Raw genomic sequence first — 26514 nt, 5'->3', positions numbered from 1 at the left:
GCCCCTGCAAAGACGTAGGGAAAACGGAAGTGTGCAGGCTGAGGGGCGAGGGGCAGGGGCGGGGGAGAGGGGGATTCTGTGTTTGTCCCAGTTCCGGGCAGTCGACAGAGCCTGAGCCTAGATGCCAAGACAGAAGATGGGACCAGCTGTTTATTCAACAAAAGCCTTTTATTCAGTCAAAAATCAACCATTGGGTTTATTCCGCAGATATTAAAAAAATGGGTAGAGGGCAAGGCTTCCCATCACTGTGCCCTTATGCTAATTAACTTAATTAACTTGCTATCCCGGGGGGAGGGGAGGGGGGAGACCTAGAAGAGGGGCATCTGGGAGACACGCTGCCAAAAATGCGGGGCTGGGGCCCAGAGCCCGGGTGAGATCGGAGCCCCCTCCTCCGCTCCCCCGCCTCCCGCTGCCCCCTCCAAGCTCCTGTTTGGCCTGTGGGGGGGCCCCCACATGCCTTTGCAGCTCCCCGCCACCAGGGGGCGCGCCGGCGTCCCCTTGGATCGCCAGACGCGGAGGCGAGGCTGCGCCGAGAACCGGGTAGCTTTGCGCCGGGCGCGCAGTGGGGCTTAGCTCCAGACAGAGGCTGCCTCTCCCGGGGGGCCAAGGCCCCCCCAACCTTCCTCCCCTCAGAGAAAAGACAGGTTCCCGAAAGCCCAGGTGTGCCTGTCGTCTGGGAAGTTGGCTGTCAAACTGAAAAGCATTTCTGGGGAAAGGAGGACACGCACGTTTGCCTCGACGTTACTCAAAACGTTGCCTGGTCAAATGTCGGGAACTCTGGCATTCTCCCCAGTGCCATCAACACAGAGTGGGGAGCGGACGCCGTGAGGAAGAGGCCAGGGCCGCTGCTCCTGGGCCAGGCGACGAGGAGAGAAGGGTCAGCAGAGGGACGGAGAGCCTGGCGTCCGGTGGGTCTGGAACCCCCAGAGAGCAGCATGTGACCAGCCTGGGCCTCGGGTGGAAATCGCTGCTGGGGACAGAGGCCCACAGCTGCTCAGGATTCCAGATCTAGAGGCCTGGTGAGAGGAGGAGACAGAACTGTCCCTGCCCGGCAACCTCGGGCACAAACGGCCAAAGTCCAGCACCCCGCCAGGAAGAGGGCTGGCCCTTCCGGCAGCTCTGGGCTGTCCCCGGGCATGGACCCAAGGTGCGCCTGAGCCATGGGGCCACAGGACGCCTGCTAAGGCCAAAAGCCACACCCGTGGCTCCAAACCAAAAGGTCAGAGGGCAAGAAGGTAGAAGGAAGGCCTCATGGGCAGATGCTCATAGACGCCTGGGAATTGATGCCTGAGCTGGGGAGGGAGGAGGGCGGGGGGAATCCACACGCATAAGCCTGGATGATTCTGAGCCGCAAGTCCCTTACCGAGATGATGCCTCTAGCACGGGCTGCTCGACAGCTCCTCCCCACTGGGCCAGAGACGCAAATCGAGGCTCAGGCAGAAGCCAGAGAAGTAATGTGACATGGGGAAGGGCCCCCCTCTCCCCTCCTCCAGCCCCAAGCCACCAAGTCAATCTCCTGCCCGAGGGTCCTAGGTCAGAGCCAGGATTGGGTGGGGGAGTCCTGGGGCTCCTGAGCCAGTGGCCTGAGCAGGAAGGTGACTGCAGGGGCCTTGAGGGGCCCAACCTGCAAAGTCACCTGTGAAGATCAAGCGCTCCCAGTACCTGCGGAATCTGGGGGCTCACAGTAGAGGTGGGGGACAGCCACGGGCTCTGCTGAGCAAGAAGGGAGTCAGGGACTGGCTAAGCGGTCCAGCCAGCGGGAACAGACATGCAAGCCCCACGCTGGCAGAGCCGTGCTCTGGGTTAATTAGCAGTCGCTCTGGCCTCCTAGGAAAGTGCAAAGTGAAGACCAAGGACAATTCAAAGTGAGAACCAAGGGCCAGCTTTTCCTCTCCTGGGGCTGGAGTAAGCAGGGAGAGGACAGGCTGCTGACTTTGCAAAGAAGCAGGAATTCTAGAGTCAGGCCGGGCCCTAGGTAGTCTGGGAGGCTGCTTCCCATACCAGAAGCCTTCCTTTGATGAGGACTAGTTCTGGGCCAAAAAGAGTCCAGCAGGGACCAGGAAGAACTGCAGAGAGAACCAGGTAGGTCATCTGACCCCACACAACACAACCAGCAGCTGCCATGTCCCCAAAGACTTGTGCCAAGAGACAAAATAGTGACTCAAACAGATCTCGTGTCTGTTGGGGTCTGGCAAACTCAGCCACAGACCGCAGAATCATAAACTGTAAAAGACCCAGCCTTACGATTGTACAGTGTCAGCATGGAAGAGGACCTTCCGGTTCAAGAAGCCCAAGCTTCCTGGTTCTGCAGATGGGGTAGCTGGGGCCCAGAGAGGCCTGGGGCCTGCCCACAATCACAGAGCAGAGCCAGCTGCAGGTTCCTGGCCTCTGGTCCAAGGTCACCTGACTTTCCTGGTGGCAGTTCCAGGGCCATCCTGTCTCGGTGGCAGGCAGGGTTAGAAGCTTCCTATGAGCGCATGTGGGCCATAGCCCCCAGGAGCAGCCACTACCGAATGGGATTGCCTGGGCCCCTTCCCTCCTGCCCGCCCTCCCAGCATCTGAGCTGAGAGAGGGAAGGGAAGGAGGATGCTCTGTGGTCTACTGGACAAGGCAGACCGGCAGGCAGAAAAGCAAGTGGGAGAGAACTGAGCGACAGTTTTCAAAATCCACCACGGAGGGAGAAGGAGCCCTTCCTCTGCTCACCTGCTTGCAAAGAGTGCCCTCCTCCCCTTTCCTAATGTACCCAGTCCTCCCTTGTTGGCTCCCAGGCTCCATGCTGCTGCAAACACCAAAGGAAGAGTTGAGAAACCAAAAGATATCCCCTGTTTGTCCTCAGAAAAGATGCTGTGGACCCAGAGGAAGACACAGGATGGGGAGTGTGGACAGGAAGCAGAGAAAAGGGGTTCAAGAGGAGGCATTTGGGCTGGGGGTGGGGGGAAAACAGTGCATTAGCCATTTAAGAAACCCACTCTTCCCCCTCTCCAAACATCGAGCACAGTATCTGGAAAAAAAAAAAAGAGAGAGAGAGAGAGAGAAAAAGTTTTTTGGCTTCTTGGCCGCTGCAGGCCACCATCCTCCCAAGCGCAGGTGGGCAGGTGGGCGAGGGCGTGCACATGTAAACGGTAGGCCCCGCATCCCTGGGAGCTTTGGACACATGAGGCAGCAGCAACAGTTAACAACCAATAAATAAAAGATATCAATTATATATGTATAAAAAAAACTCACTTTCCCCACAAAAAGCACAATACTGTTATCACAAAAAAATCATCATCATCATCATCATCATGAATCATCCTAGCCACACAGGTGGTTTCGCTGCTCGAGGATGGGACGACAAATAACGTTAATCAGGTGGGCCCCCCCGACACCCCGAGCGCACCGTGGCCGAGGCCGTGACTTCCGTGGCCTCTCCAGCTGCCGAAGGACGGCCGAGGCGGGAGGCAGTGTTCTCTGAGGTCAGCAGTAGCTTTCTCCCCATCTGTCAGTCTACCTTCTAGGACAGAAGGTGGTTTTGTTTTGTTTTTTTCTTTTTCAATGTTTGTTTGAAATAAAAAAACAAAAGCACACGCGCAGGAGAGCAGGAGGGACCCAGAGGCTGCCTGCGAAGCAGCCGAGTCCTTGGTTTTGCAGAGGGCTAGAGCCTTTTCCGTTTCGTGTTGGTTTCTGGACAAGCAGAGGTGGTTGGCAATTGGAGCCGGTGGCTTCAGGCGGTGGTGGGTGCAGGGCTGGGGGGAGGAGAGCCGGGCCTCGTGGTTCCAGGGCAGCCCGGCTGGGTATGGATGCGGAGAAAGGCTGGGTGGACACAGGAGGGTGGTGTTGGGGCGGAGGTGGCCTCATGGCACGGGAGGAGGTGAGTGGTTCCCAGGCATCTGGAAGACACAAGGAGGTGAGACAGGTGCAGAGCTGGCTGCCAGGGACGCACCACTACAGGGCTGGTGGGAGAGTCAGCGAGGCGCAGGGTGGCATTCTGTCAGAAGTCCTAAAATTCAATGTGCATACCCTCTGATCCACCCATTTGGTGCTTAGTATTCATCCTTAAGAAATAAATCAGATGGGGGCGCCTGGGTGGTGCAGTTGGTGAAGCGTCTGCCTTCGGCTCAGGTCATGGTCCTGGGGTCCTGGGATCGAACCCCGCATCAGGCTCCCTGCTCAGTGGGGAGTCTGCTTCTCCCTCTGCCTCTGCCTGCCGCTCCCCCTGCTCATGCTCTCTCTCTCCCTCTCTTTCTGTCAAATAAATAAATAAAATCTTAAAAAAAAAAAAAAAGAAAGAAGGGGTTTGCCTCAGTAAAATCATCTATAATAGCAAAATAAAAAGGGCGGGAGCAACTCAGTGTCCACTAACGGGGAGCTGGTTGGATACACAGGATGCAGCCAGAGCATCACGTGATGGGCAACCACTGAGTTGGCATGGCATGGCCAACAGGCTCAACGGGATGAGTCGTCAGGGAAGCGCAAAGAAAAACCACACTAAGACAGCACTTCACACCCACTAGGGTGGCTCTCCTCAGAACACAGGGAAACAACAAGTGTTGGTGAGCGTGTAGCGAGCCCGGGACCCCCAACTCTTGCTGGCGTAGGTAAAATGGTGCAGCTGCATGGAAAACAGTCTGGTGGTTCCTCAAAAAGTTAAACACAGAGTTACCACAGGATCCAGCATTCCCACTCCTAGGGATGCACCCCAAAGAACTGAAAATCGGGACTCGAAGCCACGGACACCCACGTTCATGGCAGCACTGTTCAGAGCTGTCAAAAGGTGGAAACCCAGATGTCCACCAATGGATGAGTGGATGAACAAAATGTGCTCTGTCCATACAGCGGAGCACGACTCAGCCGTAAGAAGGAACGAAGTCCTGACACGTGCTACGACATGGATGGACCTGGGAAACATTGCGCTGAGTGAAAGGAACCAGACAAAAAAGGCCACAGATTTCACTTCTACGAAATGTCCCAGATAGGCAAATCCATAGAGGCAGAAGGCAGGCTGGGGCTGCTGGGGGCTTAGTTGCAGGGGGATGGGGAGAAACTGTGTAGTGGATTTGGCATTTGATTTTGGAGGGATACAGATGTTTTGAAACTAGACAGAGGTGGTGGTTGCACATCGTTGCAAATGTACGAAATGCCACTGAATTGTTCACTTGAAAATGGTTCATTGGAACCCACCCTTCCCCTTTGGGACGGGGCGCCCTGCTGGCTCAGTCGCTAGAAGCTTGCGACTCTTGATCTCAGGGTCATGAGTTCAAGCCCCATGATGGGTGTAGAGCCTCCTTAAAATAAATAAATATTTAAAAAAAATTTTTTTAAAAACAAAGTGATTGATTTTATGTTAGGTGAATTTCGCCTTGATATATTTTGGAAAAAAGGCATGGAGGACTGTCCTGTCTGTTGGCGTCTGCGCCATCCACAGATCCTTCCCGTAACCTGCTCCACTTAAATCCCATGTCCCTGCTCCCCCAACTGCATGGGCGTAGGTGTCGGATCCAAAAGAGGCCATTTCCCAGATCTGTGTGAGATGACCTGAAAGCATCATCTGGGTCAGTCAGAAGCTAGGTAGCGGTGGCCCTGGAGGAGTAGGAAGTCCCCACGGGACCAGAGTTTGGGTGGCCGCTGCAGTGCAGGTGGGGGGAAGAGTCACCCAGGGAGAGGACTGTGTTCTCTCAGCCTTCTGTCCCCATGCCAACCCTGGGGTGCTTGGCTGAGTTTCTCATCACATGCTTTGCCTTCTGTGGCAATCTGTGAACCCTTACGATCCGCAGTGTCGTGGTGAAAACCGCAAACATGATGAAACTCACCAAATGCATTTAAATCCATAAATTCATGATGGTATGTTTAAAAAAAAAAGCCATTGGTCACCTCAAAAGGATATTAGAATCCAACTCATTTTGAAAACTAAAAAGGAGGAAGAATCGAGTATCTATCCTGCCTTTCCAATTAAAAACTAGGTTTTAGAGTAACGAAATAGTTGACGAGGGCAAAGTTCCCTGCGTAGAAGCAACCGAGCCACAAACAAAGAAGGACAGACAGCTTTAGGACGTCACCTACAGAATGAATGAATGAAGCAGTCATCACCAATGGCTGCTGCTGTCACCCGACCTCATGAGCTACCTGGTGGACACAGGCAGCCCCACTTAGGAGGTGTTCTCGACGAGGTGGACCAAACTGAGTGCTGGGCAAGCCTGTAGATCTAACTGCCCATTTCCCGGAAGTACAGGGAACCAAAGAACATGTGAGAACTACCACAGGGGCGCAATCCACAAACCGCAGATGGAGGAGACTCTACAGAACGTGTTTCTCAACAAACAGCAAGCCAAAAAGGGGAGGGGAAACAGATTAAAATAAACTTGAGAGACCTATCAACCAATTGCAATAGGTGGAATTTATTCAGATTTTGATTCCAATAAACAAAAACCCGTGAGGTAATAGGAAATGGGAATACCAGCTGCAGGGTGGGGGGTATTAAGGCATTAGTATTGATTTTTCTACTATTATGGATTTTGTAAAGGATTGTTATCTTTTAGGAATACATTTTGAAATATTTATGTATGAAACGATAGAATGTCTTGAATTTGCTTCAAATTAACCCACTCCGAAGGTGCATATGGAGGGTACAGACAGTACCAGATTGGCAGCGAATTGGTGATTCTGAAGGAGGGTGGTCAGTAATGGGATTACACCATTCCTTCCACCACTGCTTGTGAATACGAAGTTTTTTTTAAAAACCCACTTCAAGATTTCCAACAGCCTAAGTGTCCCACAGCACAGGACTGGGTAAATTATGGCCCAACTATACAACAGAATACCATGCAGCTATTAAAAACGATGGTGTCGAACCACATTTTTACTGATGTAGAAAATAGGCAGGATCTCAGTTCCTGGGTGGCTCAGTGGATTATGTAACAGTAACTTATCAAACAATTAGGATACATCAGGAATCTGAGAAGGCAAATCAATCACAAAAATGATGGAACACAGGTTGGATCTAATTACTATCCAGTAGGTTCTAGGACAAGCCTGAGAACAGGAAGAGGGCAATTTTTGGGACGAGCTATAGAAAGGTTGTCTGAAAAGCTCGTCATGGAAATAAAGTAACATCTTCTTGGTCGCCATGTTGCTGGTGAGGCTCAGATGGGTGTCTCCATACATGGTGTTAAGGAAAGCCTGGGCAGCCACAGCATGATGTGAACTTTGTGCCAAGTTGGGTAAAACACGTTAAAAATCTTTTCTTGGGGTGCCTGGGTGGCTCAGTCAGTTAAGCAACTGACTCTTGATTTTGGTGCAGCTCCTGATCTTGGGGTCATGAAATCGAGCCCTGCATTGGGCTCCACACTGGGCATGGAGCCTGCTTGAGATTCTCTCTCTCCCTCTCCCTCTGCCCCTCCCCACAGCTCGTGTGTGCTCTTTCTCTTTCTCTAAAAACAAACAAACAAACAAAAAACCTCTTTTCTTAGTGTTGAGTCTCCAAAACAAAACATAAATGTTTCCTATAAGTTGTTCATAAAAAAACAAAACAAAACAAAACAACAGCCAACAACATATGGTTATGAACTCATTGTTGCTGAGGAAATACAAACACATGTGTGTTCACAGAAAACCGTAAGGCAGAAACAATTAGGGTGATTGAAAAATAATCACACACCATAAAGAAATTAGTGACACTGCGTGAGTTTTTCTGGGAGGCGGATATATCAAGAAGCTATGTTTGTACCACTTTTTCCACAGCCTGCGGGAGACAAAGCAGCATGTCACAGGAGACCACTGGTGGTAATTCACAAAAGAAGCCTCTGGGAAATGAGACAATGGATCATAATACGCACCATGGGACCCAGAGCCACATGCTGAGTGCTTCTAAGATCAGAGAAATAACTATGATGGTTTCTTTAGAAATTGGTTTGATTATATACCCCCATGTGACCCAGTTATTTTTGTGAGTGTTCGATTCCTTTTGAATCACCCTGGACCCAAAATGCTCACAGTGGTTATATCTGGGTTATACATGAAGGTTTTTAAAAATAAACTTCTTGTGTTCTGTTTCAACATACTGTCTAAGGTCTCTTCAATGGAAAAGGATTTCTTGTGTAAAATCATCAACAGCAGCAGCCTCATAGAAACTTAAGAATAGCATAAGCCCCCAAAATAAAGTATCAGCAAATCAAATCTGATGATACATAAAAACACTAACACACAATGGTGGAAGTAGAGTTTATTCTAAGAGTGCAAGGGAGGCTTAGCATTCAAAAACCAATCAGCATTATTCATCAGGTTAACACCCAAAAGGGAGAAAAGTCATATAAGCATCCTGGTAGACGCAGAAAATTTTTTTTATAAAACTCAACACTCTTCGTGATTTTCTAAAAAAACAACTCCTGGGGGCACCTGGGTGGCTCAGTCGTTAAGCGTCTGCCTTCGGCTCAGGTCATGATCCCAGGGTCCTGGGATGGGGCGGGCCCCGCATTGGGCTCTCTGCTGGGCGGGAGGTCTGCTTCTCCCTCTCCCACTCACCCTGCTTGTGTTCCCTCTCTCGCTGTCTCTCTCTGTCAAATAAATAAATAAATCTTAAAAAAAAAAAAAACAACTCCTAGGAGGGGCCCCTGGATGGCTCAGTTGGAAGAGCTTGGGACTCTTGATCTCGGGGTTGTGAGTATGAGCCCCACGTTGGGTGTAGCAATTACTTAAAATAAATAAACATAAATAAAAAACAACTCCTGGTGAACTAGAAAAGGAAATTTCTAAATCTGATAAAACCTATCAACAGAAGACCTATACCAGACATTCTAATGATAATTATTGAGTTAATTATAACTTAACTAATCTAATAGTGAATTATTATTATTATTATTATTTTAAAGATTTTATTTATTTGACAGAGAGAGACACAGTGAGAGAGGAAACACAAGCAGGGGGAGTGGGAGAGGGAGAAGCAGGCTTCCCTGTGGAGCAGGGAGCTCGATGTGGGGCTCGATCCCAGGACCCTGGGATCATGACCTGAGCCGAAGGCAGACGCTTAACGACTGAGCCACCCAGGCGCCCCTGAATTATTCTTTTTTTTTAAAGATTTTATTTATTTATCTATCAGAGAGAGAGAAAGAACACAAGCAGGGAGAGGGAGAAGCAGACTCCCTGCCAAGCAAGGAGCCTGATGCAGGACCCGATCCCAGGACACTGGGATCATGACCTTGGCCGAAAGCAGACGCTCAACGAGTTGAGCCACCCAGGCTTCCCACTAATAGTGAATTATTGAAAGCTGTCCCCCAAGACAAAGAGTGAGACAAAAATGCTCCCCATCGCTACTCCTAAGTGACACTGCACTGGAGGGCCCAGCCAGTGCAAGGAAGCAGGACAAAGAAACAGATGGCTGAAGGACAGGAGAGGAAGAAATAAAGCATAGACAGTCCCAAAGAATTGAAGGTAGATTCTTAGATTTGATAAGTGACATTAGCAGGACCATTAGACATATCATCAATAAACAAAAACCAACTGAATTTCTAGAAACCAGAAATAAACGGGAAATACAATTTAAAAAAAACAAACCTGAATATCCCGGAATAAATCTATCATAAGATGTGAAAAACTTTTAGCTGAAATCAATAAAATGTCCTAGAGGAAAAATCTGAAAGACCTAAATGAATGAATATACCATTTTCATGGATTGGAACACTCCACACAACAAAGATGCCAATTCTCCCCCAAAATGAACTGTAGATTCAACTCAATCCCGATCAAAATCTCAATGTGTGCATGTGTGTGTATAGAAATGGATACATTCATTCTAAAATCTATATAGAAATGCACATAGCCTAACGTAGCCAAGGCACTCCTGAAAAAAAAGTGATGAGGTGTCACTTCCAAGATTAGGTTATGAGAAGATGGACGCCTGCATCTCGGGTTCTCGCTCTCCCTCCCTCCTAGGAAGCTCCCCCTGACGGAAGCCAGCAGCCCTGTGCAGAAGTCCCCACAGTGAGAACCGAGGCTGCCGATCCAAATGAGCGAGCTTGGAAGTGGGTACTCCCCCACCAAACCTTCAGATGACACCACGGCCCTGGCCAGCAGCTGAGGGTTATCCAGGTTACCTGAAGCTGAGGAGTTTCCTAGAACTTGAGACTTTCCGTGCAAAATCTGGGACAGTCCTGGGCAAACAGGGATGGCTGGTCACCTTGCTGACAGCTTGACTACATCCTCATGAGAGACCTCAAGCCAAAGGCCCCCAGCTAAGCTGTGGCCGAATTCCTGATGTCTGTTCTTTTCAGCGGCAGTTTTGAGGTAACCTAGCATTCAGCAATAGATAACTATGACGGCACTTCCCAAAAGGATGACGTACATATGACCAGCTACCCGACGTCCGTGCTCACCAGAGAAAGGTAAATTAAAATTATACCCCGTCACGACACACCCACCAAAATGTGTAAAATGTAAAAGACAGAGAACATCCAGTGTTGGCTGGGCTGTAGAGCAAATGGAACTCTGAGGCAGTGCTGGTGGGGTCTAAAATTGGGGGGGAGCCACAGGGGAAGACTCGAGTGGCCTCTAGTGAAGCCGAACACACACATATCCTGGGTCCCACAATCTTCCTCAGATACACACCAGGGGAACGCATCATCCGTCCACCAGAAGGCACGTTCAAGAATGACCTTGGGGGGGGCAACACCCCCATTCCTCGCACACAACACGGAGGACAGAACAGAGAGGAGGCAGAAAGAAGAGGTAGGGGAGAATCAGGAAGAAAAAGGGAGGCAGTCCTCTCCTGGCCACAGAGGCCTCTCCTGGCTCTATGGCTCAGCACTTCCAGCAAACCCGACTGGAGGAAACGAGAAACCGTATCTGAGCTACTGAACAAGGGAGCCAGAGGGCTCACTCAGGGCTTCCACGGGCCACACCCGGAGGGCGTGCACAGCCCTTGCTCTCCCCGTCCCCCGACAACTGTGCTTTTCAAAGCGTTTCCAATCCAGGGAAACTTCTATTTAAGCAAACTCTCGGGCCGAATCTGGGCATATAAAAATGACAAAAGGAGAAAGGCTGTAGCTGATTTGAAGCCTACCTCCAGGCCCTCCTACCAGCTCGGCTCCAGCTGGGCAGACCCCAAGGACTGCCAGGAGACCCAGCGAGTCCTAGGTGCCCTGTGACTGGCTTTCCCCCCCCCAAGCCCCAGGTTCCCCTCCACTCACCCCGGCTCTGGGCCCTGGACTATACCAGCCCGTCATAGAGGGATAGCGCCTGCACGATGGAGGGGTCTGCCTTCGATCCTTCCTGGAACTCCTGCAGGGTGAGCTTCCCGTCGGCATTCTGCAAGCAGAGAGAGGCGGCTGAAGGCGGGGGGACAACAAGCCTCCTAGGATAGGGGCCTCTGGCCTGGACCCTGGACATCTGCTCCCCAAGCCCATCCCAGGACTGGCCCGGAGAAAGCTTCCAAATTTAGGTCAGGAAGAAGGCAGCGCACCTCGCTACGTAGGAGGAGTCAGGCGTCAAGAGAGACCCGGGCACTTCCTGGCAAGGTAACCTTGGGTACGTGACCCTGGACCCCTAACTCCATACTTATCATTATCACTGCAATGAATTCCCATAAATGGTGGTTAATCCCCAAGGGCTGAGAGCCCACTGCATTTCCCTGGGGTCACTCTTGCAAGGGCATTTAAACCACTCCCGGAGCAGCCTACACCAGACGCCAGGAGACCCAGTGGAGCTCAAGAAAAAGGGCTTGAGTGGGGTCTCTCGGGGTAGTGGTGATTTGGGCCAGAATCCCTGCCTCTGGAGCATCTCTCAGGGAAACCCGTGAGAGCCAAAAAAAAAAAAAAAAGGCCCAGAGAGATGGCTCACTGCGGGCCCTGAAGATGCTACGCGTCTCACACTTGCTCTCAGGGGCTCCTCACGGCCACCCTAAGAAGAGGCACTGCTCTTATCCCCATTTTGCTGGTAAGGAAACTGAGGCTTGGTCACCCCCCTAGGGCCCCATGGCTAGTCACTGGGGAAGGTAGAATTTACACACAGTCTGGGTGGGTGGTGGGCTCTGTTTCCCTAAATAAGGGACGTACGAGCTGGGGAGATTTAAGGAGCGTGTGGCCTTGGCATTAAACAGCATCGAACCGCCCCGTGACAAAGTCAGTATCCCTCGCTCCACACGCTGTGGATGCATCTTTTGATCAACGCCAAGAGACCAGCGCAGTCTGAACCTAGAGGTCTTCCCTGCCTCTCTGACATGTGCTGATCTCAGGCTCTAAGCTTTCAGGGCAAGCACCTGGATCCAGCCAGGACATACTAATAAGCCCACTGTCAGGAGCGCCTGGGTGGCTCAGCCAGTTAAGTGTCTGCCTTTGGCTCAGGTCATGATCCCAGGGTCCTGCTCAGCGGGGAGCCTGCTTCTCCCTCTCCCGCTCCCCCTGCTTGTGCTCTCACTCATTCTCTGTCAAATAAATAAAATCTTTAAAAAAAAAAAAATAAGGCCACTGTCACTGTAATTTGTGTTCTTTGATTTAAGGCAAGTGATACTGGGCTGCCCTACCATCACCATATCAAATTTCCAATAAATACAAACTTATTTCACTTTAAAAAAAAAATTTTGATATAAACAAGGATTTCTTAACCTGGGATCTGTGGCTAGAATGCAGCAGGTCTGTAAACTTAGATGGGAAAAAAACGAGGTCTTTCTATTTGCTAACTTCTAACTGAAATTTAGCTTTTCCATCTACAATGATGGTAGGTGACAATGCCCAAGAGAACCAGCCGCACCTGGGACCTGTGTCAACCGTGGGGGTCATAGGCAATGACGTGTGGGCATCACGTACGCTTGTCACCGCTTTGAAACTGGGGGGTGGTGACACCCACCACTACACCTCTTTATTTAATGCATTCATAAAGAAGCTCACAGAACGCTCTATCACGAATTCTTTTTAAAAAATATTTTGATGTCTGTATTCCAAAATCATTAGCTTCCTTTTTGATCCTATGGATTTGATTTGATGCACTGAAAACCGTTATTCCGAGAAGCCCAGAGACTTCTCCAGTACGTCAAAGGGATCCAGGTCAAGAAGTAAAAACGGTTAAGAATTTAGCTGGGGAGGGGCGCCTGGGTGGCTCAGATGGTTAAGCGTCTGCCTTCAGCTCAGGTCATGATCCCAGGGTCCGGGGATCGAGCCCCACATTGGGCTCCTGGCTCGGCAGGGAGCCTGCTTCTCCCTCTCCCTCTGCCTCTCCCCCTGCTCATGCTGTTTTTTTTTTTTAAAGATTTTATTTATTTATTTGACAGAGAGACACAGTGAGAGAGGGAACACAAGCAGGGGGAGTGGGAGAGGGAGAAGCAGGCTTCCCGCCGAGCAGGGAGTCTGATGCGGGGCTCGATCCCAGGGCCCTGGGACCATGACCTGAGCCAAAGGCAGACGCTTAACGACTAAGCCACCCAGGCGCCCCTGCTCTCTCTCTCTCTGTATCTCTGTGTCTCAAATGAATAAATAAAATCTTAAAAAAAAAAAAAAAGAATTTAGCTGGGGAAAGAAGTGTTGGCTAAACTTACTTAAAGCTCTGGATATTTGATAGGGATGGCTGCTGACCTGCACTGAACATCTATGCATCTCGCAGGGTCTGCGCGGCCCACCCACTGGGGCCCAGGGCCTGGCCCCCACGCCTTACCTCCCTGGTCAAGTACCAGCCTCACCGGGGCTCACCTTGTCCATCATGGCGAAGATGCGGTCCACCCTCTTCTCCGGGGTGTTTTCCTCCTCGGGGAGCTCCACGGTGTTCCCCTGCCAGAGAGAGACAAGGTGGGCGCTAGGCTCCTAGCACTCCGGCTTTGGGGTCCTGGCCAAAAGCCTGCCCCCCAGATCTGGGCGGGTTCCAGATGCAGACTGCTCTTTCTCCCACTCCCCACCCCACCCCGGCCCTCTCTGCCTCCTGCTCTGGAACACTCTGTCCCCACAGCCGCTGCCCACCTCGCAGATGTGCAGTGACCCCTCCCCTGGCCAACTCTCAGCCGGGGCGGGAGAGCGGCTACGCGAGCGGGCTCCCTCGGGGCCGACCAGGCCCTGTCCCCAAACGTGACGCCCCCTGCCTCTCCTACCCCATAGGGCCCAGGCCTCACCACCATCTGGTAGATGGCGTCCACAATGTCCAGCATCTCGTTCCTGGTGATGTAGCCGTCGTTATCCAGATCGTAGAGCTTGAAGGCCCCTGTGATCAAGCAGCGGGGCGGAGTCAGCCCCAGCGCAGGGCGGGGTCCGGCAGGCTCTGCCACGCCCCTCCGACCCCACCCCCACCCCCAGCATGCGGGGGAGCCCCATTACTCATCCACAGAGGATTCACATCAGGACAAGCAGGGATGGACAGACAGACAGACACACACACACATTGACACAGGTACCATTTCAAGTAGGGTTTAAAAAAAAGAAAGTAAAAGTAAAAAGAAGGGGTCTCTGGGTCTGTAGAGCAGGGGCTGGGGTTGAGTGGGGCGGGGGGGAGGGAGGGCAGGAGGAACCCCTAATGGCCTCCCTCCCCCCACCCCCACCCTCCCCAGTCTCCGCCTCCTCTCCACCCACTCCCCTCCCACAATCACGCAGCTTCCTGCTATGGTCAACTAAGAAAATAAAATAATATGCCCGGGATGGGGGTGGGGGGGTAGCTTTTACATGAATAAAATCCTCCTTTATTCCTAAAAAAAAAAAGAAAGAAAGAAAGAAAGAAAAAGAAAAAGAAAAAGAAACTGCACTGTTTTCTTGTTGCCAATGCAACGTAAAGGCCCGAGAGAGCAGTGAATTCTGGTTCAACTGTTTCCACCCTCTCTCCAGACGTCATTTTGCCCCTGCCCACTCCGCCCTAGGGCCTCGCACATGCTGTTCCCGCCTCCCGCAGGGCCAGCTCCTGACCCTTCACAGAGCCAGTTGCTCTCCTGTCTGCTCACCCACCCTTCCCGCCTCGGCTGCAGTTTTATGGGATTTTTCAAAATCATGTCCCCGTGCTAGACTGACAGCCATGACAGCGGGCACCTGCCTATCTGATTCTCCCGCGGCTTCCCAGCCTCCGGGCCAGGGCGCACTGTGGCCGTGTCCTGTGGATATCTGCTGAGTGAATGAGTAAGTGCATGAATGAGACCAGACATCAAAACAGCGGCCTCCCAAGAGGTGCAGCCAGCACTGGAACTGAGTCTTAGAATGCAAGGCTACACTACCCATGGTCCATGTCTACACCCGTTGACCGCCCCATCTGTCCACCCTGCCTCGGTAAGCCATGTTCCTCCTACACGGCCACCCCCAGGGAAGCTCCTGTGACCTGGAAAGGCCAGACATCTGGGTCATCTCTCAGCCCTGGACCCACAACCCGGCCCGGTTATCTGGGCGCCCTCCAGCCTGGGCCCAGCCAGGGGCTGCCTGACAGAACCCAGGGACAGGACTTACACCGAAGCTTCTCATCCAGCGTTCCCCTTGAGGTCACCGACAGCGCCTGGATGAACTCAGAGAACTCGATCCGCCCGTCCTGACAGGAGAGAGGGGCAGGGTGGCCTCAGTCAGTACCGGGTCTCTGGTCAGGCTGGGCCTTGGGTGCGTGACGGGTGGCGGCAGGCACCAGATGCCCATGGCTGATGGACGGACACCCAAGTGGAGAGGGTGGGAGAGAGGGGACAAGGGACGGAGTGGGGGGTAGGATTACAGATGGGTCAGGCCAGGCAGGGGGGACAGAAGAAGGAGTGAGGCTAAAGGCAGAGCCCAACTCCACATGTGATGGGAGAAAGAGCCAGAAGTTACCACCAACACACACACACCCTCTCTGGGCAAGGGCCTCCTGGAGATCCCCTTTCCCCTTGGCCTAGAACTATAGGCTTCCAGGCTTTTGAGGGCAGGGCTCTAGACTGTTTAATCCCACCTGTCCGTTTTGCAAATAGGGAAACTGAGGCCTGGAGAGGGCAGAGCTCTTCCCAGGGCTAGGCAGTGTGATTGTCAGCTTGAGGATACTTGGGGAGAAAGCCAGAGCGTGACAGCACAGAAACATTCCAAGCGCCCAACAGTACAGAGCGTGAAAACAAGTTACAGTAAATCCACCGTGAACATGAGGAAGCCTGGAAAAATGCAGGCATGGGACAGAGTGCTAAGGACTGTGGGCCCCCTGACAGTGGATCTGCCAACTGTCAGCACGGCCATCCCCAGGAGGGGACACACGCAACAACACAGATGAGCCTTGAAAACATGATGCTCAGTGAATGGAGCCAGGCACAAAAGATCCCATATTGTATGCTGCTCAGAGCCTCAGTTTCCCCATCTGCAAAATGGGGGTATTAAAAGGCCATACCCCACAGGTAGTTGGTTGTAAAGCCTCACTCAAAATAATCCACGTAAAAAGCTTAGCACACAGTAAATGTTCAGTAAGGTCAGTGATGATTCTAAATCCGGGTTATTGTGCCTGCAGGCATTTGCATTCTGTGCTTGTAAGAGAAAGGGCAAGGTATACAAATGTGCGCATGCGTGTCTATACATACATACGTACGCATACACATCTCTGTGCAGCACGTGTAAGTGCATGAATTGCATATGTGTACGCACGTTTGTGTGCGGATGCAGGCACGCATTTGTACGCATCAGTGTATGTGCATGTGTGTGCGTGCACACGTGTGTGTGTGTGTGTGTGTGTTCCTCCTCCAGAAGGGAAGGCCGGCAGGAGAGCGTGGGTGTGGAGATGCCGCGGGCGCCTGCAGGAGGGAGGGGACTCTGGGCCGGGCGCGGGCCCCGCCAACCCCCAGCTCACCTTGTTCTCGTCAAAGACGTTGAAAACAAACGTGGCGAACTTGGTAGGATCTCCAAATGGGAAGAACTGCTTATAGATTTTCTGGAAGCCTGCAGCATCCAGCTGCCCGCTGGGGCAGTCCTTGATGAAGCCTTTGTACCTGGAGGCGCAGACCCGGCGAGAGAGGGTAAAGGAGGCGCCGAAATCACCCACCTACCCGCAGCTCCTGCCCAGTGCCCCGGGAGGCTGTGAATCCTGGTTCAAAGAGACGGTGCCCCATGGGGGTGGTGGGCTGGACGTCCTAGCGGGGGCTCATCCCAGCTCTGCCTCTGGCTAGCTGGGTGGCCTGGGATAGGTGACTGCATCTGTCTGAGCCTCATCCATCCAAGGGGGAATAAGAGACGCCATGAGAATGAACACTGTGCATAGAGCACTTGGCCCCCCAGCCCTGCCCCCCACACAGCGGGGCTACAACAAAACTCACACGAACCAGCTCCTCAAAGTGGCACTCTTACACCAGGCACTCCCGCCTCCCCCACTTTCTCCACTGAGCCCTTCCTGGCACCACAGAGTGGGCAGAGCCACCATATGGGGCCGGCAGCTGGCTCCTCCCACATGCCTGCACCCTACAATATGCACACACCCCCTCCCCCACCTCTGTTCCCAGGGATCTGCACTGACGGACACGGGAGCCGGGCAGCGAGCTCAGAGGGCACCTGGTTTGTTCCGATTGGACTTGTCCACCCGGTATTCCCAGTGCCCAGCACAGGATCCTGCAGATGCCCGCTGATGGCGACATGGCTTTACACTCCAAATCCCAGCTTTGCCCTTTGCTGGCTGTGCAACGTTGGGCAAGTGCCTTCCCCTCTCTGAGCCTCAATCCCCTCATTCATAAAAGGGGACAGCTCTCATAGCGATTTTGTCGGGATCAGATGAGATGATGAGGTAACACTTACCCCAGGCCTGGGCATAAAAAATCATCAACAGCATGATCTTTAGTATTATGAACTCAGATGAGCTGTTGTAAAGTAATTCATGAGTTGGCTCTTGTGTGTAGCTTAGCAACCCAGCTGGAGGAGGGGGATTCCCAGCATAGAGGGAAGCTAGCGAGGGATCAGCCATTGTCTGCTCCCAGCTCCTAGCTCTCGGGGCACCTCGCTGCAAACCCATTCTCCTAGAGCGCCCACGGCGGCTGGTGAGCAAGTCTACAGTGAAGCCCATTTGAAGGATGAGGAAACTGAGGCTCAGGAGGGGTACTTGCTCGTCCTCGCAACCCAGACCAGAGCTGAGGCGGGGATCGAAGGCAAACACTGAAGAGCCCAGATGCTCAGAGACACGGGGTCGCCGAGACTCACCTGCCCCGTTGTTCTGTTCTAATGGAGACCCTCGTGTCCAGGGAGGGGATTCCGGGCACCCCATCTTGGCCCTAGGAGGTGGCACCATGGCCGGGGCCCATTCATAGAGGGGGCATGCGGAGAAGAGGTCCAGGGAGGCCAGCTCCCTGCTCAGTAAGCAGATGGCTGCCCCATCTCACCCTCCGCCTGGACCTTCCCGGGCACGGAGCTCAGCCTTCATGGCTGCTCCTCGTGAGTCACCCCTGCCCTGCAAGGTGGGTTCAGTGATGCTGGGGTTCAGAGATGAGGCAAGAGGTCGGGTGCGCTTCCCAACACTGGTACCAGGAAGGGACCCAGCCCAGTGCAGGTCCCTCTTCTAAATTCTCCTTCCCAGCGGAGTGTTCTGGGCTCCAAACTTCATACCTAGGCAGGACACACAGCCAGGGAGAAGGAGCGTTGCAGGGACAAGACCTGGTCCATGGCCCCAGGCTCCCTGGTCAAGACAGGTCCCTGGGCAGGAAGAGGGGACAAGCCTGGTGCCAGGACTTGGTGGTCCACGTGGGGACAGGCTCTGCTGTCCCCAGATCACTCTGGATGCCAGGGTGGGGGCCTCCCCCAGAGCTTCTCATTTCCCCACAATGGATGTATGTTACCTAAGTGATCCGCAGAGACTGTTAAAAACAATAAAGAGAAGACAAAAGCCTCTTCGGAGGGTCCCTGCGGGTGGCTCTCAGGGGGCGGCTCTTGGAGGGGAAGGCAGCTCGCTCAGCAGCAGGAGTCTTCAGCTCGGAGAGCAGCTGCCTGGGCCCACGGTGGGGGCCCTGCGGTAACTGGGGGCTGGCGGGGCGCAGGGAGGCCAGCCTCAGTGGGGAGCCTTCGGTGGGGGGGCCTTTCCGGTTACCGCTGCAGAGACTGTCACGGTAGGGCCCCAGGAAGCCCACCCCCAGGAGGCAATACCAATTAGGCCAGCCCCATGGCCCAGCCTCCTCTTGCCAGGCACTTCCATAATCCACACCCAACCACACCTTCTAGAACTTGCCATACGATCTCCAGCCTCCAGGCCTTGGTACCTGCAGGTCCCTCTGCCTGCAGAACATACATCTTCCTTCTCTTCATTGGGCTAATCCACTCACCCACCACTACCAGTCCCAGCTTAGCTGTCACTCCTTCCACGAACGCTGGCCAGGCCCCCCAGAGCCTCACAGGCTCCTCTGCTCCCTCACCCCTCGGAAGACCCCAGCACGCCGTATCCCGTTTGTCTCCACGCTGTGTCCCCGTCCGACCGTAACCTCCCTGACACTGCAGTGCCCCATGCCCGGCACAGGCCCTGGTGTACAATGTGGGCTCAGTAAATGCCTGTCCAGGGAGATGGATGGATGGATGGACGGATCAGCATACAAACTGCCAGACAGGGACAGACGGAGTGGGGGCCCAGGCATCCAGTGTCTTCTTCCTGAGCCCCGAGGACCCTGGCCAGAACCTGAGAGCTTCCTTCAGATGGCTAGAGACCCACTGATGGCCCCCCACCGCTCTGTGACAGGGAACTGAGGGCCCAGAGAGGGCGAGAGGCTGGCTCAAAGTCACACAGCAAGTTAGCAGCAGGATCAGGGCTCAGACCTGGGTCTCCTGCCTCCTGGGTTCCCACGTCACCCGCCTCTCCTTCAGCCAGGCAGAAACACGGCTGCATAAACGCATGGTGAGGCCGTGCTCCCCAAACGCTGTGCCACCCTGCTGTTCATCATCAGAAGGTGGGGGCACCCTGCCTCACCGGAGCAGAGATGGGGAGCTGTCCCAGACACCCCGGTTACCCCAGAGCCCTAACTCACCCTGTGAGTTGTCACAGCTCTGACGCCGGGACTTGACAAAACGGCCCAGTCCTGAGGCTGGCTGAGCCGGGACACCCCGCACCAGGCACACGCCCCCTCCCCGCTGCCGGCACCCGGTGGGGGGCTGCTGCCTCATAAGGAAGTTCACATCCAGGACTCCCGTCCCCAGGATGACGGAGTGACTCCATCCCCCACCCAGGGCCCAGGCCTCAGGTTCCAACAGGCCCGGGTCCGTCCCGCTCTCCTTCAGACGCACAGCCACCAGGAAAGCTGCTCCAGGAGCCCAGGCCCTGCGTGCCAAGCCTGGCCCCGTCCTGTCTCGCTGGGAGAGGGACCCTGAGGGACCCCTTCCCTGCAATGCCCCTCAGTTTCCCTGCTGGTAAAATAAGTGACTCAGACCAGCTCCGGGGGTCGGGTTTCCCCACGCCAGCACCTCTGACATTTGGGGTTGGAGGATTCTCAGTGGGAGAGGGGCCTGTCTCGTGTCCCTGGCCTCCATCTACTAGATGTCTGTGGCCCTCAAGTTAGGACAACAAAAAGGGTCTCCAGACAGGGCCAAATATCCCCTGGGAGCAGAACCACTCCAGCTGAGAACCACTGAACTAGATGGCCTCTGGGAACCCCATGAGCTTGAGGGGGTCTACCACAAGTATTTTCTTCTGTGTAACAACCACCCCTGGGGGCTACTGAGGACCAGGCAAATGGCTATGTTCTCTCCAGGCACAATTTCACCCCATGGTCCCACTGAGCCCAGGAGACAAGGACGATTATACCCGTTTTACAGATGGGGAAACTGAGGCTGGGGAAGGTTACGTCTTGCCCTGGCTCAGGGCCTTCACTCAGCACGCCTTCTGTTCAGCCTGCTCTTCCCCTCCCTACCCTGCTGACTCCCACCCACACTTTCATTCTCGGCTTCGGTGTCTCCCTTAGAGAAGTCCCCCTTGGCCCCTGCAGACCAAATCACGCTCTGGGACAAACACTCCCAGCAAGTCAGGCATCATGTGTAGTGGAAAGGAGGTGGAAGGATCTTTTTCTTTTATTTATTATTACTAGCTCCGTGCACTGAGCATGCACGAAGTCCGTAATATAAAAAAGTTTAATTTTTTTTTAGAGTTTAAAGGACTGAAAAGGAAGGGCTCAGGCTTCCCCGTCAGACCTGGCTCGATCCCAGCACCATCCTTGACCTGTGTGTGACCCTGGGCAAGTGACTTCCCCTTTCCGGGCCTCAATTTCCTGATCCGTGAGGTGGAGACCACCTGCCTTCCAGGCCCTGGGTGAGCTTCGACAAATGGCAGCAGTGTGGCAGATCGCAAAAGACGTCCTGGACATCTGCCGGGCGCCAAGCTCCTGCCCCCGACCTCTCCCACACAGCAGAGCCCGAGATGCCACAGACCCCCCGCCCCGGGCGCCCTGTCCTGCCACCTGCCCCAAGGAGGAGGTTCCAGTACACCAAGGCCCCTGATGCCCCCGCCCCGTCCAATCACTCAGCCTTTATGGAGGCCACCCCCATACGCAGCCTTAATGGTTAGGGTAGTATTTTATGTTATGTGTATTTCACCACATTAAAAAAAAAGGAATTAAAATCATTACAGAGGGACGCCTGGGTGGCTCAGTCGGTTAAGGGTCTGCCTTCAGCTCAGGTCATGATCCCAGGGTCCTGGGATGGAGCCCTGCATCGGGCTCCCTGCTCAGCGGGGAGTCTGCTTTTCCCTCTCTCTCTGCTGCTCCCCCTGCTTGTGCTCTCTCTCTCTCACTGACAAATAAATAAACAAAATCTTTAAAAAAAAATCATTACAGAATGTTCTAGATCAGGCATAAAAATATCAAACACAGATATAGTTTGGTGTAACACAGCATGTGATATAGAATACAAATCCTAGATAATAAAAGTTGTTTATATCCACATAAATCAACAAACTGTGAAAGCAATCAACCATTACCCACTAAAAAATGAGCTACTTTTAAAAGATTGTTGCAGAAAACAAAACCTTTGAAAAAACAAACCAAACTACAATCACGACTCCACCTAGATTTGCCTTTTCTTTTATAAACCGTCCTTAGTTACTAGGACTCGTGGAAGCTATTTTTTGATTTTAAGTCATCTTTTTATTGAGGTAAGAAGACGACATTTTATCAAATCGATTATCTCTGTACCTGTCGCTAGTCTTGAAATCTTGTTCGAGAACAGGGGTCTTAGCTCTTGGGGGGCCAGAGGTGGCTCTGGGAATCGGACACAAAGCTATGGCACCGAGTCTGGGAAATGGGCCCAGTGTCTGCGCACGCAGCGCATACACTTCCTGGCCACATGAGCACGGGTGTTCGACAGCGTTTGCTGTGTTTGGGAGCCAGCTCTTCAAGACAGGGTGGGGATGAGAAGAGAAAGTCGCAGACCTGACAAGTGCGTTCTTACACTTCTTTGAAAAGGAAAGGGGTGAAGAAACCTGTCATTTCATAAAGCAGGGAAGGCTGAATGCCACTTACAGAAGGGGCTTCCCCACTGGGCCAGCCTGGGCCATGCCTGTGTCCCCTCCCCCAGGGGACTCCAGGCACCTGTCTCCCTCAGAGCCGCCTGCCCCCAGCCCCCGGCACTGGCCTGGCCCATAGCAGGTGCTCAGTAAAGACTTACTGAGCAGACAAATGAATGATCAAGTGAATGAATGAACGAATCCTCACTATGACATGGGGGGTCCAACTCCAGCTCAGCTTCTCGTTCTTGGAGGACCCCGAGCAAGGCCCAAAGGCCCCAGCCTGCTAGGACTTGCTGGGGATTCAGTGCTCTCAGTTCCCAGGGATCTCTGCCCCGTGGGAGCCAGCCTGAGGCCAGGCTGCAGCTCCCTGCACGCCCCTCTCCCGCCAGGCCCAGGGTAAAGCGAGGCAGCGCAGCCTTCTGCAGCAGGAAGGGTACGGAATAGACGGATAAACGAGAGCGCTTCTCCCCGACCTGCCATCAGGCCCAGTGCGGCCCCAGCTGCCTCCGTGTACACCCGATGGATTCTTCTCCCATTATCTTTGCAAACAACCCCCTCCCGTAAACACAACCCATGAGGAGGATGCCTCTTCCTTCCTGCCCTCCCCGCCAGCCCCCATGGTCTTCAGCTTTGGGGGGTTGCCCAGGCAAGAGCCAGCAGGATGGAGCTCCCACAGCCTGGGCCACGGAGGTGGAGCGAGCTGGACCCCGACTCCAAACACACACACACACACACGCACGCACACAGCACTGGGCCACCTGGGCAAGTGTCTCCACCCCTCTGAGCTTCAGTTTTTTCAGAAAATTTGGAAAATAGAGGGGAGCCTGGGTGGCTCAGTCAGTTAAGCGGCTGCCTTCGGCTCAGGTCATGATCCCGGGGTCCTGGGATCGAGCCCCGCATTGGGATCCCTGCTCAGCAGAGAGCCTGCTTCTCCCTCTCCCTCTGCCTGTCACTCCCCCTGCTTGTGCGCGCTCTCTCTCTCTCTCTCTCCGTGTCAAATAAATAAATAAAATCTTTAAAAGAAAAAGAAAAAGAAAATTTGGAAATAGAAACTATAAGAGAGAAAGGCACCAGGACCCATAATGCTGCTACCCAACACACGCCTCTGGCCATTCCTTCCCAGCTCCTGGGCCCTCTGCCTGTGTTCATCGGGACCCGGGGTGGGTGCGGGGGGGGGGGGGGGGGCATTATCTGTGCCCTGCTGTCTGTCCTCTGAGTGATGGCAATTTCACAATCATCTGCAAGGGCCTGGGACCTGCTGCAGTTTCTTAGCCCTCACTGCAGTTCCTGACCTTCCAAGAGTGACAAACCGGGCTCAGCATGGGAACGAAGATGGTCAAGAGCAAGGCGCAGGGACCCAGGCTGGCTGTGGACCCCGACACTGGCCTCACCTCTCAGCCTCCAGCCCCCTCCCTGCAAATACAGACAACAGCATGGCAGCGTGGGGCTGGGAGCCCCCAAGATGACCCCGAGGGGCACCCAGAGGGAGCCCGGTGCAGACTGAGCCCTGATGACGCTGGCCTGGGCACCCCATTGCTGCAGCCTGGCCTGGGCTCTCCCGAGAACCTGCGCCCGACCAGCACTGAGGCCCAAGTGCTGCTCCCGGCTCTGCCTCTGCTCCCTGGGTGGCCCACGACCCATCACAGAATCACGTAAGAGCCCTGGGCCTTGGGTTCAGCCGGTGGAACGTAGGACTCTTAATCTTGAGGTCGTGAGTTTGAGCCCCACCTTGGGTGTAGAGATGACTTAAAAATAAAATCTTAAAAAAAAAAAAAAAAAAAGCCCTGGGCCTTGGTTCCCCCGCTGCATCGTGGCCACTGAAAGTCAGCACAAAACAAGGGGATCCTAGAGCATGCTGGAGAAACAGGGACTGGGTGGTGAGGACAGGCCTCTCGGAAGAGAGGACACTGGGTGCAGATGCCAAGATCTGGGTGCAGAGGGAACAGCAAGGACAGGGGTTCTGAGGTAGGGATGAGCTTGGTGTGGGTGAGGGACAGCAAGTAGGGGGATGCCCAGCAAGGCTGAGGGAGAAGGTGAGGGGAGAGATCCTGGGAAGCCCAAGTTTTCCCAGGGAGGCGCCATCCCCAACTATTGGGTGCCCTGAGAGCTGTTTAGGATGTGAAGGGGCTGACTGGGGGCTGTGGTGGCAAAGGGTCCTCTGAGAAGGGCCCAGGGCACTTGGGATGCAACTGCTCATCCTACCCGTTTCCTGTGCAAAAGACAGAGGGGACGGTGGGCTACCTACAGTCCCAGTGAACCAGTGAGGCTCGGGTCAATCGAGGGATAACAGATGGGCTCCTTTTGTGGGCCAGCAACAAGGGCACTGGGCGCCCTGAGCACTGGAGGAAACTGATCCAGAGTGCGATAATCTGTGATCCATTACCAATGTCTGCTGTGGGCACCGGCGGGGAGAGTGGTGGCATGAGTGGCCCTGTTTAACCATCCCCGGTCTAGCTTCACCCTACGGGATGTAGCCATTCTAGAATACCACAGTGAGGTGGGTCATGGGCTGACCCAGGAGGGCCAGAGGAAGGCACTGAGTCAACCATCTCCTAGGCTTGAAGGCACCACCGAAATGAACCAGAGGACATGTACTCGAGGCTCACAGAACTTTCTGGCAAAGAAAGATCAGTTCTTGTCTTTATAAGCTCTTCAGAGACAGTCACCCTACAGCAAGGACTGGGTGTAACAAGGCCTAGGGCCCCGGCTCTGTTATGGGAGCCTCCACGAATGCTCTCCACAGGCCAGCCTCTTCGGCCTCCCTGCTGTTCCTCAAACCCTCAAACACGCCAAGTCTATTCTCACTGCACCTTCACGCTCACTCTTCCCTGTGCCTGGAACTCTCCTCCACGGCCGAGTCCTTGTCCAGGTCGCAGCTGAAATACCAGCTTGGCAAATGAACCAAAGGCACTCCACCTGTCTGGGCCTCGGCTTCCCCATTGTCATAACGAGAAGGGGACCATGACTCTCAGGACTGCCGCATGGGCTGTACTGATGACGATATCAGGATTATTGTTAAAACCACCAACGAAGAGAGGGCTACTAGGCCCTGCTCCAGATGCTTCATGTGACTACATCACTTGTTCTTTAAAATAGTCCTATAATATTTAACTATTATTACCCTCATTTTCCAGATGGGAAAACCAAGACACTGACAAGTCCAGCAACTTGCTCAAGGTTGCTCACGCAGGACGTGGGGTGTGGGTACCCAAGCCCAGCGCCCTGGTTCCAGAGCCCGCCTGGCCGCTCTGCCCTGCCTTCTCCGGGGGAAGCACAGGTGTAAGCAGGGCAGAGCCCGGGGGCTCAAGGGCCCTGTCTAGGAAATGTCAAGATGGGACACTCCTCTGGGTGACAGTGAGGAGGAACTGAATGAGGCCACGTCTGAGAGCTCGCAGGGCACACGGCGGCGCTGGGGAAGCATCTGCCATCTCTCCGGGACAGACTGCACCTTCTGCCCTGCCCGGCAGGGCTCACCATGTGGGCCCCCAGGGCAGCTCCCAGGAGACAAGAGCAATGTATGGGAAGCACTTGGGGTGTGCTTCTTGGGGGCTGAGCACCTGCTGTGGCCAGGCTCCGGGGGCACAGGGGCGAACAGGGCAGGGCCGGCCCTCAGGGCCAGGAAAGGAGGCAGGGAGGCTCACAGATGAGTAACTGCTACGGGCTGTGTCCCCGGCTGTGATGGGGGCCCCTAAGCTAACCTGAGGGCCCAGGGGTCTCAGGGAAGAAGCCCTGAGGGTGGGAGATAGTAGCCAAGCAAAGAGGTGGAGGGGTGTCCCCAGGAGGGGGACAGACCAGGCAAAGTTCAGGAAGGCCCAGGGGGTGAGGTGAGTTCAGGAACAGACAGCAATTCAGGCAGGCCAGGGGGCAGAAGGAGATGGCAGTGAGACTGGCGGGGTCAACAAGGTCAGACCAAAGCGGTCCTCATCCCCATATAAAGATGCCGAAGGCACGGCCTTCACCTGAGCGTCAGGCAGGGTTTCGGCAGAAGCCGAGCATTGTCAGGTTTTTGTTCAACAATGATCCCTCTGGCTGCCAGGTGGGAAGGAGGGGGATAATGTACAGATGGGGAATCCCGGAAGGCTTCCTGGAGGAGGTGACTTGGATGAGCCTTGGGAGAGGAGAGCTCAGCTGGCCTAAGAAGGTAGGAAAGAAGGGTGGGGAGTTCCGAAAGGGAGACAGGAGTAGACAAAGGCCCAG

The 26514-nt window shown here is 53.9% G+C and overlaps 1 protein-coding gene across 2 annotated transcripts in view; it reads right to left on the bottom strand.

The window, feature by feature from the left end:
- Positions 1-149: 149 nt before the first annotated feature.
- The window catches only part of NCS1 (neuronal calcium sensor 1), a 51987-nt gene continuing 25622 nt past the window's right edge, over positions 150-26514 (bottom strand). The window contains exons 3-8 of one of the 2 annotated variants that reach the window (XM_032418293.1): positions 16711-16849; positions 15369-15447; positions 14060-14148; positions 13647-13724; positions 11157-11274; positions 150-3869 (exon numbers count right to left, since the gene is read on the bottom strand). In XM_032418293.1, coding sequence (XP_032274184.1) covers positions 11176-11274; positions 13647-13724; positions 14060-14148; positions 15369-15447; positions 16711-16849 — 484 coding nt within the window. In that variant the 3' untranslated portion in view covers positions 150-3869; positions 11157-11175. Of the gene's footprint in view, positions 3870-8512; positions 8529-11156; positions 11275-13646; positions 13725-14059; positions 14149-15368; positions 15448-16710; positions 16850-26514 lie in introns of those variants that run through there. The other variant, XM_032418294.1, reaches the window with a different exon arrangement.

This window comes from Phoca vitulina, unplaced genomic scaffold, assembly GCF_004348235.1.
Source record: "Phoca vitulina isolate PV1807 unplaced genomic scaffold, GSC_HSeal_1.0 scaffold21, whole genome shotgun sequence".
Lineage (NCBI taxonomy): Eukaryota > Metazoa > Chordata > Mammalia > Carnivora > Phocidae > Phoca > Phoca vitulina.
This window is presented reverse-complemented; position numbering and strand designations above follow the sequence as displayed.